At 34.9% G+C, this 17,160-nt stretch overlaps 2 protein-coding genes across 2 annotated transcripts in view; one reads left to right on the top strand and one right to left on the bottom strand.

The window, feature by feature from the left end:
* The first annotated feature begins 11,572 nt into the window (after positions 1-11,572).
* On the top strand, positions 11,573-14,118 carry LOC105623910 (alpha-1,3-mannosyl-glycoprotein 4-beta-N-acetylglucosaminyltransferase B). Its single transcript, XM_012205282.1, has 9 exons — positions 11,573-12,106; positions 12,511-12,557; positions 12,644-12,954; positions 13,026-13,156; positions 13,232-13,339; positions 13,416-13,609; positions 13,678-13,814; positions 13,896-14,011; positions 14,089-14,118. Exons 1-9 carry the CDS (start codon positions 11,573-11,575, stop codon positions 14,116-14,118), a joined length of 1,608 nt encoding a protein of 535 aa, XP_012060672.1.
* Positions 14,119-15,476: 1,358 nt separating this feature from the next.
* The window catches only part of LOC105623911 (probable cytochrome P450 303a1), a 10,078-nt gene continuing 8,394 nt past the window's right edge, over positions 15,477-17,160 (bottom strand). Inside the window, exon 9 of the mRNA XM_012205283.1 lies at positions 15,477-15,661. Coding sequence (XP_012060673.1) covers positions 15,477-15,661 — 185 coding nt within the window. The remainder of the gene's footprint in view (positions 15,662-17,160) is intronic.

Genomic DNA, 17,160 nt, shown 5'->3' with positions numbered 1-17,160 from the left:
CGGTTTCGCCAGGTTTTAGCAGCTCATAATAGATCACACCTTTCTGATCCCAAACCACAGAGCATTGTCTTCCGTCCATAGCGATTTGGCCTTGTAGTCGATGTCGATGCAGTCGATGGTTTGCCTGGAGTTACCCATGATCTTTTACGCTTAGGATTCTCAAAATATATCCACTTTTCATCGTCAGTCACAATTCGATGGAGAAATGATTTTCTTTTGTACCTGGCGAGCAGCATTTCGCAAGTTTTCGATTTTCTTGCTGTCTTTCATTCAGTGGAACCCATTTTCCCATCTTCTGGATCTTTCCCATGGATTTCAAACATATGGAGATGACTTCTCGTGTCATATTCAATTAATCCGTGAGTTGTTGTTCAGTTTGAGCGTCATCCTCATCCAACAATGCTTGCAATTCGCTGTCTTCAAACTTTTTCGGTGGTTTTCCACGTTTTTCGTTTCTCATGTCAAAATCGTCACTTTTGAATTTTTTAAACTACTCAAAGCACTATAATTTACCAAGAGCATACTCACCGTAAGCTTCGACAAGCATTTGATGCGATTCTGCAGCAGTTTTCTTCAAATGGTAACAGAAAATCAATGCAATCCGCAATTTCCAGGCACAAAATTCGACATGTTCAACGCTATTACAAACTATACTGTTGTATGAAACTTGTATTGTTGTGAGTTGAAAATCTTTGTCAAATGTCAGAACAAGGAAATGGCGTCGTCAATGGCGCCGTCTGACTGCAACTACATTGACAGCTATGGCTAAATTCCGGTTTCATATTTACATACCTGGTATTTCGATGAAATATCTAAAAAAATATTGCTAATAAAATATTATTCGACTAATACGAAGGAATAAAATTGAATTTGATTTTAAGAAAATTGATAGTCTTTAGGCTTGTCTACATAGAAATCATAGACAATTGTAAGGTCTTAAGTCGTAAGAAAATAACCAATGGTAATTAAATATAAGGAAAAAACTCGATTAGAATTGGTCAATTTCCTACAATTTGAGATCCTATGATTTTTATGTCTACAACTATTACGTCTCTTTTATTGTATAAATTGGTTGTTGACCAACTTCACTGATAAGGACTGTTGACTTCCGAGCTTAGCTCAGCATTATAGCAATTTTTAAGATATCCTCATTTTTATGTTCTCATTTTAGACATAAGACATTAAAAAATTATAATGTTTATTGTGAAAGTTTATTAGCTGCTTTCCAGTTACACACAAGTGAGACTGAATCTAAAGTGAGACGAATATTTCATTCTCACAATCAGATTAGTGTCATAACATGTTTACTTTGGTAAAAATCATCACAACAGGTTCATAATCTCACTTTTAAAGTGAATTTATGAGACTTCCTAAAGCACGGTCTCGCTATAATCTTTGGAGATTATAGGTAAAAACTCAATTGAATCTCACTTGTCAAAATGAAAAAGGAAACGTTCATTCTGAGTTATAACGTCACAAGTCAGAATTATCTAAGAATCAGTAAATGGAAAGCAATGTTGTTTTAGATAGGTTAAACAGCAGTTTCTCTGTAATATTATTTGTACACATAAATACATATATGATTTCTATGCACGAATTTTATTCTGGCAATTATGAAGGAGACAACCTCTCACCAATTTTATTATTTAATTTTTTATGAAATTAGGCTCATTCGACACGTTTGTGCATGAAATGAATGAATATAGCAGAAAAAAGTATCACTCTGCCTTGCTGCGCGAAAACACGCGCCATAAACGAAAGGATTGGATGTTTTTCTAAGGCCTGTTCTACAATACGTCGTATGTCGGCGTTGGACGCATTTCGGCTGTCGCATGGAAAGAAACAATCGACCATGATTGGTTAATTTCTTACATATATAAAAACGTCTCCCGACTGATTGTAGACTAGGCCTAAAACTATATAAGGCTCGTTCTACAATCAGTCATATGTCGATGTCGGCTGCTAATCGTATGTTATTTGTCGCATAGGAATGCAATTTATTACTCTACAATTGAGTCGTTGATCGAAGTCGAAAGGTCGTAAAGAATGGATATTGAAAGGTTAAATACATATTGAAATTTATTATTAATTTGGACGCAAATCATATGATTGTATTGGTACAAATTAATTCGGTCCGTTTTTTTTGTATTCAAAAATGCAAAACAAAATGAATGAATAGATCAATTAAATTTATTTCAAAACAAAATGAATGAACAGATCAATTAAAGTATTATCCGCTGCCTATTACTTTTTCCCATCTCTCAGGCAATTTTCGAATTCCATCTCGAAAAAATGACTCATTTTTGGAGACGATCGAATTTTGAAGCTAATTTTCGATTTCTGCGAAAAAAGTGAACCGGTGACTTGCCAAATCATGCTGCATCCTTTGAAACAACCAGTAATCAGAAGGAGCAATGTCTGGAGAATACGGCGGGTGCGGTAAAACATCTCATTTGAACGTTTCCAAATATTTTTTTACGACTTTAGCGACATGAGGCCGAACGTTGTCATGAAGAAGAATAATTTTATCATGTCTTTGCTCGTATTCCGTTTTTTTCGCAATGCACAGCTCAAACGAATCAATTGTAGCCAATCGCCCATAATGGAATCACCAGGTTTCAGCAGCTCATAGTAAACAAGACCCTTTTGGTCCCACTAGATACAGAGCATGATCTTCGAACCATGAATGTTCGGCCATGGTGTTGATGTTGAGATCGATAGCAACGATTGACCGGGCTTAGCATAGTATTTTTTCTTCTTGAGGTTGTCGCAGAATATCCACTTTTCATCTCCAGTCACAATTCGATGCAAAAAATCTTTTCTCTGTTGTCTTTGAATCAGCTGTTCGCAAGTGAAAAATCACCTTTCTCTCGGTTTCAGTTCATAGGCATCCAATTTCCTTGTTTTTGAATCATTCCCATGGCTCTCAATCGTACAGAAACGGCTTGTTGAGTTATCCCCAATGATTCTGCAAGTTCCTCTTGCGTGATTCTGATCTTCTTCGAGTAATGCCTCTAATTCTTTGTCTTCGAATTTTTTTGGCTGTTCAGAACGGCTCGTCTTCAACGCTGAAATCTCCATCCTTGAAACGTCGAAACCATTTCCTACATGATTTATCAGTTGGAGCAGTGTCACCATAAACTTCGACAAGCATTCGATGGGCTTCAGCCGCACTTTTTTTCCAATTAAAACAGAAAATCAAAACCTCCCGCAAATGCTGCTTGGTTAACACAAAATTCGACATTTCAAATAGTAAAAGGTTCATACAAAAATCCAGATTTTTGTATGAAACTCAAAGTGATATAAATATGAATATTATTAGCAGATCTTTAACCTCTCTGAAACTGCCAAAATCAGCTGTCACTAGGAACCGTTCACAACAGCTGGAGCCATTTTTAGGGAAACCAAACTAATTTGTACTCTCAATAGAATAATGTGACTTCACTTGCTTGACGACTACTATGCATTGATTTAATTAGTTTTACAATATTGAAAAGGATCAAAACGATGCTCGAATCGTATATTATTCAAGTTATTAAACTTGAATAAATTTATATACACAAATTCACCCAATGTCAGCCCTCCCAGTCAGAAATGGAATCGACGTCGAATCGATGTCGATTCGACATCAAAAACATCAAATCGATTCCATTATGTTGATTCCATTATCTTTTCTGATTGGGCTTATAGGCATCTCTTAAGTTTGATACGAAAGAATTAGATTACAAAATATTTTTATAATTAATAATAATTTATAATTAATAATAATTTAACAATAAAAAATTACTTTGATATATTTATATCATAATAGTTTCTCAAATTTGTGGATATTTTTTGCCACAGATTTCTTTTTTTGTTAATATTTTTAAAATCCACATCACGTTTATCATATATGCAATGATTTTCAAAATCAATAATTATTTCATCTACATTCAGTGATTCCATAATATAATATAAATATATTCATAAAATATATCCGTATAAAAATATTTATTTATCCATACACAAATGTGTCCGAAGGTTATGTTTCATCTAGTCGTAGTCGAAAAAGACGGGAATTGACCATCTCTTATTCCGATAACGACAGCCGATTTGCGACAACTTCATTCGACAGCCGACAATTCGTGCGCACGACGCCCGACTTCGACATACGACTGATTGTAGAACGGATCTAAGAGGCAACAAAGTCTAGGCAGGTTCTGCAGGCCTTAGACAATGAGATCATTCAGATTGGAATTGATGATATTCGACAAAGCAGAACGCACATATTTAGCGTGGCCAGTGTACTGGGCACCAAAGTAAGACATGACCTGCATCTTTCATAGGGCATTTCATATTCTGCATTGCACATCGGATCATCAATAAAGTTTTTCCTAAAAAGCCTATGTTTTAAATTATAGTGATTAACTTTAAGGCGCGTAACTGTGACTATGCTCTCTCTGTGAAGCGGGAATCGATAATACCATGGTTTCTTTGTTTTTTTATAGATATGCTGAAAATAACGAATCCCTTTAGTATTCGAGGATTCGATAAGGACTTGATCGATTTTATTGTCAAACTTTTCCTTTAGTGAAGAAAAGTAGTCAGAGTAGGGGATTCTGAAATAGCATCATGAACCGAGATGGTTTGTCGCATATGCATCCGCCTTTTCATTATCCGTAACATCCGTGTGGGAGGGAATCCAAACGAACTTAATATCTATATTGACTGTTTCGACAAGAACCAATTTGATGCGAGAAATAATATAGTTACTATTATTATTGAAGCTACAAAGTATGTTGAGAATATTTTGGAAATCTATAACAATATATATGAATTTTAGGTTGAGACCAATGGCAGATAGAATAATATTATAGATTGCCCAGGCCTCCGCGGAAAAGACCGATGTATCGGCAGAGAGTCTATGTAGGAGAAGGGCTTGTGGTCAGTAAACTATCGAACCTACATAATGGTTGTCATCAATTTTAGTGCAGAATATAGTAACCCTTAGTAATCCGAGTGAATCGAAGTTCGTTGTGGATGGTACGCAGATCGAGAAGTTTCTTTTTGAGAAAGTAGAGAGGAAGGAGAGATCTGGACAAATGTAGGTGTGTGAGTGGAGGAGAAGGTATATGATAGTATGCAAAAAGAATGTAGAATTGATCGATACTCGTGCAAGAATTAGCCATCTTAAAGAGAAAAGGAGCAAAAAAGTGCGACAGATAGGAAAAGAAATCGTTGGAGGCATCTGCCAGACTAAATAGGATTCAGCTGTAGGATGGTCAGTGACAGAAAGAATTTTTGATAAAGAATTTAGTGGCAAGGAATTGGAAGATGAAGAGGATGTTCTTTGATTTCTCTTAAGAGAGCATTAATTGGGATGGAAGTCCGACAGCCCAAACAAATACGAATCGCAATTTTGAACTTCTAAAGGAAAGTTCGAGAACGTGACAAGCCAAATACAAGGCTACTATATTCACTGGAGGCTCTAAGCATAGAGCGATAGGCTCCAAGAAAAAGCTGGGGATGAGCGCTCCACCATGTATTCCTAATTGCGGACAAAACTTGTAGTATTTTTTTGGCTTTGATAGCCGTACTCTCAAGGTGGGTACGGCTCGTGAAGCCAGAGTCCAAAATAATACTGAGGAAGTGATGGTTGGGACGGAGAAGAGCATGTGGGTATCCGATACTATATGCCACTTGGAGAGGGGGGAGGAGGGAAGAGGAGGAGCACTTGTTTAGAGAAAACCATTGCGTTTTAGATGGAACTTCAAACCCTCGGTCTTGTAAGTGTTCGGTAATACAATTCAGCGAATTCTCGATTGGAGAACAGAGCGTGTATCCGAAGATGTGAAATAGATCAGCAAATTGAAGAATCTTGATTTGAGAATGGATGTGATCTTTCAGCTTGCGAAGATAGATATTAAAAAGTGTGGGGGCTGAGAACCGATCCTTGAGGAGTGTTTTTGTGAGAGATTCTCGGCGTCGTGAGAGTCCCATGGATGATAAATTATACTTGTCTACAAGAAATGAGATTATCAATAAATTTAACAGTTTTAGAAGGGAACTGAAGTTCCAATAGATCGTTCACTAGGATGTGGAGCAAAACGTTATCAAATGCAGATAATGTTGATAACATCGATAAAAATTGCAACCGTAGGTGAGCCCAAGGCCTTCATGAATTGCAGCTGTTAAAATAGTGAGATTATTTTGATACGACCGAAACTTTTTGAAGCCGAATTGAGAGTTAGAAAGAATGGGGTGGTAGGAAGATTGTTTCAATGACGCCTTCTCTATTCCGCAGTTCTTTTCCGCATGTGATTTTATCGTTAGACTGGAATCAGATTACGCAGACTACTTGAAGAATGAGATTGAAGATTGAAAGATTGAAGTTTAACTAATCAGAATAAAAGGAGCCAAAACTTCTTTGTTCTCATTGAAATTTCAATCTTTAATCTTTAATCTCATTCTTCAATGCGTAGTTTGATTCCTTATATCACCAACGAGATATTATTAAAAACTGTCTACCCTGGGTAAATTTTTGATATAAAAAGAGCCCCAAGAGCCCGGAAGTAATGCTGACATTATCGACAATTGATATAAATTTACTATTATTAACATAAATATTTGGCTCATACATTATTAAATTCATGATTTTTTATTACACAAATGTTCCAAAAATAAATACGCATACTTGTAAAGCTATAACATCCTATATACCGCAGAAAAATTACAATTTTTTTCTTTGCAGTTATTATCTCTGTTGATAATCAAACTTTGACGATAGCACTGAAATCATAAGTTTAAAGAAAAATTGAGTATTATTGATTTCTAAATGCATAAATACGTCTACTAAACTATATTATAATAAATCATAAAATTATTAGGTGTCCAACTTTGCTTCCGCCGTTTTCCTATAGATGGCTTTAGTGGTAAGTGGTGGTCGAAATAAATAGATCATAGACGTCATACAATAAACTTGGGCATCTGTCAACATAACCCCATAGAAACATTAGTCGATTTATGTCAGCATCATAAAGTTATTCTCGATTGAAAATGTCAGTTTACGAGCCAAATTCTCGTCATTTGCGAGAGGTTTTAATTTTTTGCTTCAATATGAAGAAATCTGCGGCTGAGGCTCATCGAATGCTCTCAAATACTTATGATGAGACCGCTATTAGTGAAAGAACGTGTCGTGAGTGGTTTCAATGCTTCAAGAACAATGATTTTGACGTCCAAGGTCATGCTCTGTATTTGGTGGGACCAGCTCGGCGTAGTGTATTATGAACTGTTAAAACCGACTGAAACAATCACAGGCGATCGGTATCGAACGCAATTGATGCGTTTGAGCCGAGCATTGAAAGACAAACGGCCGCAATACAACGAGAAACACGATAAGTGATTTTGCAGCATGACAATGCTCGACCCCATGTTGGTCAAGACATATTTGGAAACGTTGAATGGGAAGTCCTACCCTATCCGCCATATTCTCCAGACGTTGCTCCCTCTGACTATCACTTGTTTCGATCAATGGCACACGGCCTGGCTGACCAGCACTTCCGGTCTTATGAAGAAGTAAAAAATTGGATCGATTCATGGATAGCCTCAAAAGATGACCAGTTTTTTCGACGCGGGATTCGTACGCTACCCGAAAGATGGGAGAAAGTAGTGGCCAGCGATGGACAATACTTTGAATCATAAATGTATAACCAGTTTTTTACAATAAAGCTTCGAATTTCGGAAAAAAAACGGCGGAAGCAAAGTTGTACACCTAATAGTACAATATTATCACAGTTTTTAACTCTTAATTACTTCAATATTCACAAGGACGCGAACTCCCGTAAGACTGGAATCAGACTACGCATTGAATAATGAGATTCAATATTGAAAGATTAAAGTTTGACCAATCAGAATAAAAAGGAGCCAAAATCTTTGTCTTCATTGGTGAAATTTCTTCTCAATCTTTAATCTTTATTCTCAATCTTCAATGTATAGTCTGATTTCTAAAGATGTCGGTCTTTGTGAGTGCGTTCGGGGAGATGCTATTCGCGCTATTTAGTGCTACAAACTATTCGCGGAGCTGCAGATAGCGCTACAAACACGATCATGACGTCATTAATGGTGGCGTGTTACGTCACAACTGCGTGCTATCAACGCTATTTCTTCCGAAGTATTGATAGCATTTACAGATCCGTGAACGATCCTAGTGTAGCGTTGATAGCGTTTAACATTTGTCAAAGTTAGATTAATGTTTAAGGGGATTATGTTCTCAAGTGTCACTAAACTTTTCTCTCTTAGAATTTCGTAGAGTAAACGTACGTACGTAATGTGTGAATTTTAAATTTTATCATAATGAATGCAATCTCAATTTTAATCTCTGCTGATGGCTTGCCACTAGGCTGGAGTAAACGTAATTCTTGCTTGTGTATCATCTTTAACTTTTTAAAGTTTCTGCGAAGTGCAATGTATGCTTGTGTATTTGATTTCATTATAAATGTGAAAGTCATTGATATCCTGTTACTGGTAATTTTTAATTCCCGTATACGGAAAAAAGTTATTATTGCGATATAGTGCGGCAGGGTATTCCGCTGCAGATGTTTAAGATCCTTATTAGATGTAGATATGCTTCTTCTTCTGAAATCGACAACGGATGCTCAAGGGTTCTTCTTTTTATCTGATTAATTTACTTGTGTAACTAATTTTTTGATCTAGTTTCTACATTGTTCATTTCAGTCTAGCGGCAAGCTATCATAAATTGCAATTGAGATTGCATTCTGTTATTCACTACGAGAAAATAAAAAATTTACATTACAAATACTTTAGAAAACCTAAAAATTTTAATTAGAGGTAAAAGTTTGGTTGATGGTTAAAACAGAATCTCCTACAACTTTGCTTCTGCCGTTTTTTTCCGAAATTCGAGGCTTTATTGTAAAAAACTGGTTATACATTTATGATTCAAAGTATTGTCCATCGCTGGCCACTACTTTCTCCCATCTTTCGGGTAGCGTACGAATCCCGCGTCGAAAAAACTGGTCATCTTTTGAGGCTATCCACGAATCGATCCAATTTTTTACTTCTTCATAAGACCGGAAGTGCTGGTCAGCCAGGCCGTGTGCCATTGATCGAAACAAGTGATAGTCAGAGGGAGCAACGTCTGGAGAATATGGCGGATAGGGTAGGACTTCCCATTCAACGTTTCCAAATATGTCTTGACCAACATGGGGTCGAGCATTGACATGCTGCAAAATCACTTTATCGTGTCTCTCGTTGTATATGCGGCCGTTTGTCTTTCAATGCTCGGCTCAAATACATCAATTGCGTTCGATACCGATCGCCTGTGATTGTTTCAGTCGGTTTTAACAGTTCATAATATACTACGCCGAGCTGGTCCCACCAAATACAGAACATGACCTTGGACGTCAAAATCACTGTTCTTGAAGCGTTGAAACCATTCACGACATGTTCTTTCACTAATAGCGACCTCACCATAAGTATTTGAGAGCATTCGATGAGCCTCAGCCGCAGATTTCTTCATATTGAAGCAAAAAATTAAAACCTCCCGCAAATGACGAGAATTTGGCTCGTAAACTGACATTTTCAATCGAGAATAACTTTATGATGCAGACACAAATCGACTAATGTTTCTATGGGGTTATGTTGACAGATGCCCAAGTTTATTGTATGACGTCTATGATCTATTTATTTCGACCACTACTTACGCTAAAGCCATCTATAGGAAAACGGAAGCAAAGTTGTACACCTAATAACTTAACCTCGACGAATATATCTTTTTGATTAAATGCTATCGCGCTATTGGCTCCAAGAACAGCATTGGTAGCGTTTGCGTCCATAGCGCGAATAATCTCTTCGAACGCACCCAGTATCTCGGTGCAGATACTGAATTGACTTGAAATGTTTTTGCGCATTATAGTTCTGAATATGGCGGACAATTTCCAATCTCATGAATATTTCTATTCGAAGATTTCTATTCTCGGGATTCTCGAGTATGATTGGTCGATTCGTTTGTTGCTCATTGCTTATGCTTTGTTTACGCATGACTTCCCTCATGCGTAGATGCATGCATTTTGATCAAGCGCCGGTTTGGTTTATACCAGTTTATACATAAAGAAGAGAGAGGTATAACAAATATATATATATATATATATATATATATATATGTATATTCGTATAAAACGTTGTTTCATGTTCAATGTATATACATAATATATGGCCCGAGTTATTAATTTTATCTTATTTTCTTAGAATCAACTTTTCCGAATAAATTATTAAAGAGAATAATGTATGTTTTTGTAAATATTGTATGGGCGCTTCCCATAAAAAAAAATCATACGCGATATTGTTTTTGAATCATGCATAATTTTTGAAGACGTAAATATATTAAAGATCAATCAGTTTAGTGTCGTTTATTAAAATCGAATTTAAACTTTCTTTTCAAAACTTTTCAAAATAATTTTCAGTTTTATTTAATTTCTTCAAATTTCTTATTAGCTCCTTGGATTTTCCTACTTTCCTTCAAAAGAAAAAAATGTTATAAAAAATACTAAAAAAAATGACATTTTTTATCTTTATTAATATTGCCTTTGATGCCTTGAGCACCCAGTATATTTCTATATACGGTAGGCTTAAAACGAGCTGATGCCCGAACGGGCGGAACGGGTTATGTTGGAGTTGAAGACAGGAGATAGGCGCACGATAGGCGTTTCTTCTTTTTCGTAAGGAAACTCGAAAACGTGCATTATCAGAGCATCATATGTTGCGTAACGTGCTGCTATAAGATCCTTAATTAAGACAAACAAGACGAAGTTCCACGGCGACGACAAGGCAATGTCGTCGCGACAAGCATTCGTCGACTGCGACCTCGAAGAAGGCTAAATGTAAAAAATTATCTATGTTAATGTTGACGAATTTTATCGGCCAGTTCATTATAATAATAGTATCTTTTTAGCAGTCTTTAAAATCATTACTTTTTATTATTAACAGCAGTTACATTGTAGCTATATTTAAGTATATATTTGAAGATAGTAAACATATTTTTGATAAAATTAATCGACGTTTGTGATTCTTCTTCCAATTATTTTCCAACTACATGGACATAATTCTGTATTACTCAATTTGATTATTAGTTATTACTGTGTAGCGAAATTATTTTGGGATTAAGATTGCTACATTGAAGAAGACATTATTAGAGTTATAATTAAGTTATTAAAATAGCAGAATGTTTGTGTGACTATATGTTTTAATTAAAAATAAATTAATGCAAATATATGTAATATTTTTGAAATATCAAAATTTACAGCTATTGCTCAGTTTTAAATCTTGTTTATCTGATGCTTCATCATTAATTATCAGTATAAACATACATATTAATTTTGATAATTACAAAGAAATAATTATAAGATTAAAATCTTCTATATCTTTAAATAAATAAATTGAAATAAATTGAGATAAGCATATTGAATCTTTATGTAACAAGTTATAACTTATGTTTCAAATGTTGCTTCTAGATAATATTCATTTTTATTTTCTACCAATGGATACCATCATGTAGAATGTAGAAGCGGAAAAGGAGAAGATGACACCGCATTTTACAACGCTAACTCCAGTGCGGAAGCGATGTGTAATCGTACTGGTGCTAGTTTTAGTTCCATGTGTGATTCTGAATCTGCTGACACCATCAGACATGCGTGAGGAAGCCGTACTACAAAATAGCATTGCTGAGTTGCAGGCGAAATTAGAGCATTTGCATGCCAAATACATTAGCAGTCAGGAAGAAATAAATTTGCTGTCACATCAGTTGCTACAGCTGATTGAGAGTAATCACATTCTACCAGATCTGCAGTTGCTCATCAACAACGGCACCTCGAACGTCACCAATATCAAACTGCCTTCGATCTACAATTTTCTACCACATTTTCTTAATGATCCGAATAGTCTGCGTCCTGCGTTTGTGCAGAGCAAAGGTAGATCAGGAGTAAGCATGGTGTTGGGAGTACCGACGGTAAAACGCGAGGTTCAATCTTATCTTATGGCGACTTTGAAAAATCTGTTGGATCGTATGAACACCGCAGAGATCGCTGACACACTCATCATCGTTTTAGTGGCCGAAGTAAGTGGAATCGCTAATTACTAACAAGTTAAAATTATTTGTGATTGGGACATTAAACTGATGAATTAATAAAACTATATTATATGTACAGGGTGTCTTAAAATTTGCAAATGAAAATACCATAGCAAAAATATTTTAAAAAGAAAGTTAAAATTTTGTTATTTCAACTAATAATTTTTGAGATATCAAGGTTTAAAGTTATTGATCAGTTTTAAACCTTGCCTGTTTGTAAGTCATTGATTATCAGTACGCGATGCTGTAATTGTTGAAAATCATTAAATTATTCTTATATTTCAAGAATTACTGCTTGAAATGAAAAATAGCAAATACATTTGAACATACATTTTTATTTTTTATTTTGGAATCTTTGTATCCCATATATATATATATAATTTCTTTTGCAGACAGACATTGATTATGTGACATATGTTGCAAAGCAAATTGAAGTTCAGTAAGTTCATGAAATCATATTTATCTTATTCATTCTTGTGTCTTTATCAATATGGATTTCTTTTATAACAGAATTTTTTATTTTAGATTTCCGAACGAATGCGAAGCTGGCGTAATCGATGTAATATCACCATCATTATCCTATTATCCTAATTTATCAAAATTACGCGACACTCTCGGTGACGATCATCAACGTGTCATTTGGCGGTCCAAGCAGAATCTCGATTTTGCTTTTCTTATGTCCTATGCCCAAACTAAGGGCACGTTTTATGTACAATTGGAAGATGATATTTTAGCTAAAAAGAATTTTATAACTACCATGAAATCCTTTGCGTTACAGAAGATAGGTACAAAGGAAAATTGGTTCGTCCTCGATTTCTGTCAACTCGGTTTTATCGGTATGACATTGTTGTATATTGCACAGATGTAGATATTAAAGAAATATTTTAAGTTCTATTGAAAATTGTAGGAAAACTGTTTAAATGTGTGGAACTTCCCTGGTTAATCCAATTCTTTTTAATGTTCTACAATGATAAGCCTGTTGATTGGCTATTGGACCATTTGATATCGACAAAAGTCTGCAGTCTTGACATGGACCACGTTAGTATAAATAATAATAATTACATATTTAATACAGAATATTGATTTTTTAAAAAGAAATTTTTGTTACGGCAGAAACATTGTAAAATGGCTAAAGCAGAATTATGGGTACATTACAAACCTTCTCTCTTTCAACACATAGGGACGCATTCTTCTTTAAAAGGAAAAGTGCAGAAACTTAAAGTAATGTCAGATATATTTATTCTTAAAAAAGTGAAATACAATTATGACAATACTAATGTCTAAATTATGTTTATAGGACAAACAATTTGGCAAGATAACGCTATTTTACGCTCACGAGAATCCTGAAGCAATTGTAGAGACTCAAATCAAGCCTTACAAACAGTATACATTGCAAAAAGCATACAAGGGCGAGTCATTCTTTTGGGGCTTGCTACCTCAGCCAGGAGACCATTTAAAGTTTAAATTTTCGCATCCTATTTTTATAAAAAAGTAAGTTGCAAGTAGTACGATTGAACATTTTATTTTGAAAAATAACCATTTTATTGTTTTGTGTGTAGGTACTTATTCAGGAGCGGAAATCCTGAACATCCTTCTGATAGATTTTACAATACGACCGTGGAAGTATTAGCCGAGGTGTCTCCGTTATTAGATAGAAATAGCAACGATGTGACGGAGGACGGTTATGTTATTATAGGTAATAAAAAAATTTTATAATATGTATCTTATAATTTAATAATTCGAGAAATTGTTAAAAAGTATATTGTGTATGAAATAGGTAAGTTTGATGTACTTGGTGTTGCCGAAGGGACCATAGATCGAAAATTGGGTAAGGTTTCGGTACTTCGTTTAACTATACATAGTGAAAGTGAAAACTGGGCCATTCTATCTGAGGTAAAAAAAATTCTGATAATAGATTCATTATAATATTAAGTCTCTCCTGTGCTCTAAAAATATAATTTTTTGCTTAGATTCACATAATAGAAGATCAGCCTAGCTGATTAAAGGATGAAGATTCTCAAGTGATCTTTCGGTACTACCTGCATGGTTAGCATAAGCGACTGATTATTTTATAAATGTTTCTTAATAATTTATATATTTTTTTATTTTGCTGTCATGTTATATATTTAAATGGATCAGTTAATTCAATGCCGTCCATTACAAAAAAGAAAATATGTTTTAATGAATATGTTTAATATAATCAAAACTGGCTTTTAAGTCGGTCGAGCATTTTAACGGCTTTTTTTTAGTATACATGGCGCTGTTAAAGTGCAAAAATCAGATAGTAATGTAATAAATTTGCTTCTGATATTCACACTTTTGCGAATATCCGGTTTACAAGTGTATACAATGGCTACTGTTGAGTTTAGAACTATATAGCGTAAGTGTTTCTTGCTTTTTGTAAGATTGTATTTTAGTTCGGAATTTAACTGACCTGTACCTGTTTGCGCGTCTCGACTCGCTCTCGATTAGAGTCCGACCGAAACTTTTGCTGACAACCGAAACACTCGGCTATATGTCAATTTCAGCCGAACCAAAATTAAAAAATAGGAATCCTATAAAGGCCATACGTATATATATGCCCTTATATATTTTTTCTTCAAATATCATAATTTATTGAAATAATAATTAAATTTCGGCCGAAATCGAAAATCGAAATTTTGATTGTGTGTCAATTTTGACCAAAGAAGTACTTCTTCATAAGTACTTCTTCATAAACATTATAATTTAATTATTGAAACAATAATTACATATATTAAAATTAATATTTATGAAGAGCTGTATGGCTATTCGGAACTGACACATAATAAGTGTTCGTTTTCAGTTTCAGTAAAAGTTTCAGTCGGACTCTGCTCTCGATGTTCGCTACTAATTCAATCACGTGTGAATCCTTGGCATATAAAGTTTATGATTCAGATGAATATGATCCTTCAATATTCGCATTGCTATTATTATTGTCAAACATGCGACGCAAGGATATCGATTCAGATGTTTGTTTGATGAACAAACAGTGATACGAAGACTATATTCTTCTAATGTATGAACAGTTATTTATTTCGTGTAGTTTTCTTTATATATGTACATATGTCTGTCTGTATACTCCTATATAACAATAATAATAAAAATATATTTTTGTGACAAACGTTATATGTATATCAAAATTAATATATATATATTTATATTTTATATATTATATTAATATATATATATATTTTATCTTACAGTCTGTATACATAGATTCATTAACTCGAAAGAACTCGAAAGAAAAAAAGAATACTCTTATTGTTAATAACTATTTAAAATGGCAAGTTTGAGACGAGATTCATTGTAGAAATAATACTTCGGTCAAATGTCAAGTTTACATTCTCAAAGAAACTAATGCTCTGTACGGTTTAGGACCAGCCGTGACACCATCCACAAAGTCTTGCGTGGTTGGTCGTGGCTCACCGGGTACTACCGAGAAGCTGAATGCCTGTAGCAGCGTGGCTATTATGATGAAAATGTTGCTTCTAGCTAATGTTTCTCCCATGCAATGGTGTTTACCTATAAGTCATAAATTATTCACATTTAAGATTAAGCTTATGATTGTGCTTAGATTTTATATATTGGATGATAAACTTAATTCCTGCCGTTTTTTCATCTCTAAAATTGATTTGTTTCGAAGGGAAGATGAATGAATACCTTAATCAAAGTAATTTCCTCCATTTTCTACTTTTTCTCTTCGGAAACAAAATAATCCTACGACGGTAGAAACACGGTGTCTTTCGAGGCGATCCATTCATCCATCCATTTTTAGATTTCTTCGCAACTGGAGAAGTGTCCATAAGTGCGCGTCGCATCGACTGGAAGAGATGGTAATCTGATGGTGCCAAGTCTGGAGAGTACATTGGATACGGGAGAATTTCCCGTTTTTAAGTTGTAGAAATGGCTGCATTCAGCAACATATAACAGTTTTGCAACCGTTTTATGATTCTTTGCTGAGATTGGACCATTCCTCTGATATAAAAGCATAATCCAATCAGCGAAGAAAACTTCCAACAGTTACAAAATAAACGTTCTGCTTCACACACGCTTTTCACAACATGCGGTTGAGTGTTATCATGTAACAAAATGACTTTGTGTCGATTATCGGCTATAGATGATCCTTTTTGCATCAACTTATCGGCATAATTGTTATTGACAGCGATCAGCTATAATGGTTTAATTTGGATGCAATAGCTCGTAATAAAGCACATTCTCCCATCAAATGCAGAGCAAGGTCTTAGGTCTGCAAATATTCTTCTTTGACGTTGAAGTTGGCTAGAGTTCACCCCTAATTTTCTCCGTTTGGGATTATCAAGATAAATCCATTTTTCATCGCCAGTCACGATGCGCCACAAAAAACTTTTTTTTCTTTGCCTAGCAAACAAAGAAGACGCGATAGACAAATGATTCAAAATGGCATTTTCTGACATCTCATGTGATAACCATCTCTTTTCCTTATGAATTTTTCTTATGGCATGCAAGTGTTTTGAGATGGTCATTGGAGTAACATTTAACGCTATCGATAACTTTAAAAACGTTTGACCTGATGGATTTTCATCGAGCAATTCTTGCAGCTCGACATCTTCAAATTTTTTCGACTGTCCAATACGTTCTTTGTCTCTCACGTCAAAATCATTGTTTCGGAAACGTACAAACTAAACTATACATGTTCTTTTCGATGAAGTTTCATCATCATACTTCGGATAATAGGCGATGCGCTTCAGCTGCGGTTTTCTTGAGGTCGAAGTAGTGAAGAAACACATATCGGAAAAACAGCTTATTGTGGTTCATTTTCAATCGATTGGAAAATCTCTTTGGCGTTGAGAAATCTAATCTGTGAAGACTGAATCACTTTTAGCGATGTCTAAACTACAAAAGACATACGACTTCGTCGAAACTCGCCAGGGTTAGATCCAGTACCCTTTAATAGCGAGCGGCAAGAATTTAAGTTTACCACCTAATTTAATTACCACCTAATATGAGTTTTATAGTAAATATACACACACACACACACACAC

Source organism: Atta cephalotes, assembly GCF_000143395.1.
Source record: "Atta cephalotes unplaced genomic scaffold scaffold00067, whole genome shotgun sequence".
NCBI lineage: Eukaryota > Metazoa > Arthropoda > Insecta > Hymenoptera > Formicidae > Atta > Atta cephalotes.
This window is presented reverse-complemented; position numbering and strand designations above follow the sequence as displayed.

What these genes read in the sequence shown, in the direction of transcription:
- LOC105623910 (XM_012205282.1), top strand. Translation starts at nt 11,573, where the DNA reads ATGACACCGCATTTTACAACGCTAACTCCAGTGCGGAAGCGATGTGTA. An exon ending in TCATCGTTTTAGTGGCCGAA is followed by an intron (nt 12,107 to 12,510) that starts GTAAGTGGAATC and finishes TTTCTTTTGCAG; the next exon opens with ACAGACATTGATTATGTGAC. An exon ending in GAAAAGTGCAGAAACTTAAA is followed by an intron (nt 13,340 to 13,415) that starts GTAATGTCAGAT and finishes TTATGTTTATAG; the next exon opens with GACAAACAATTTGGCAAGAT.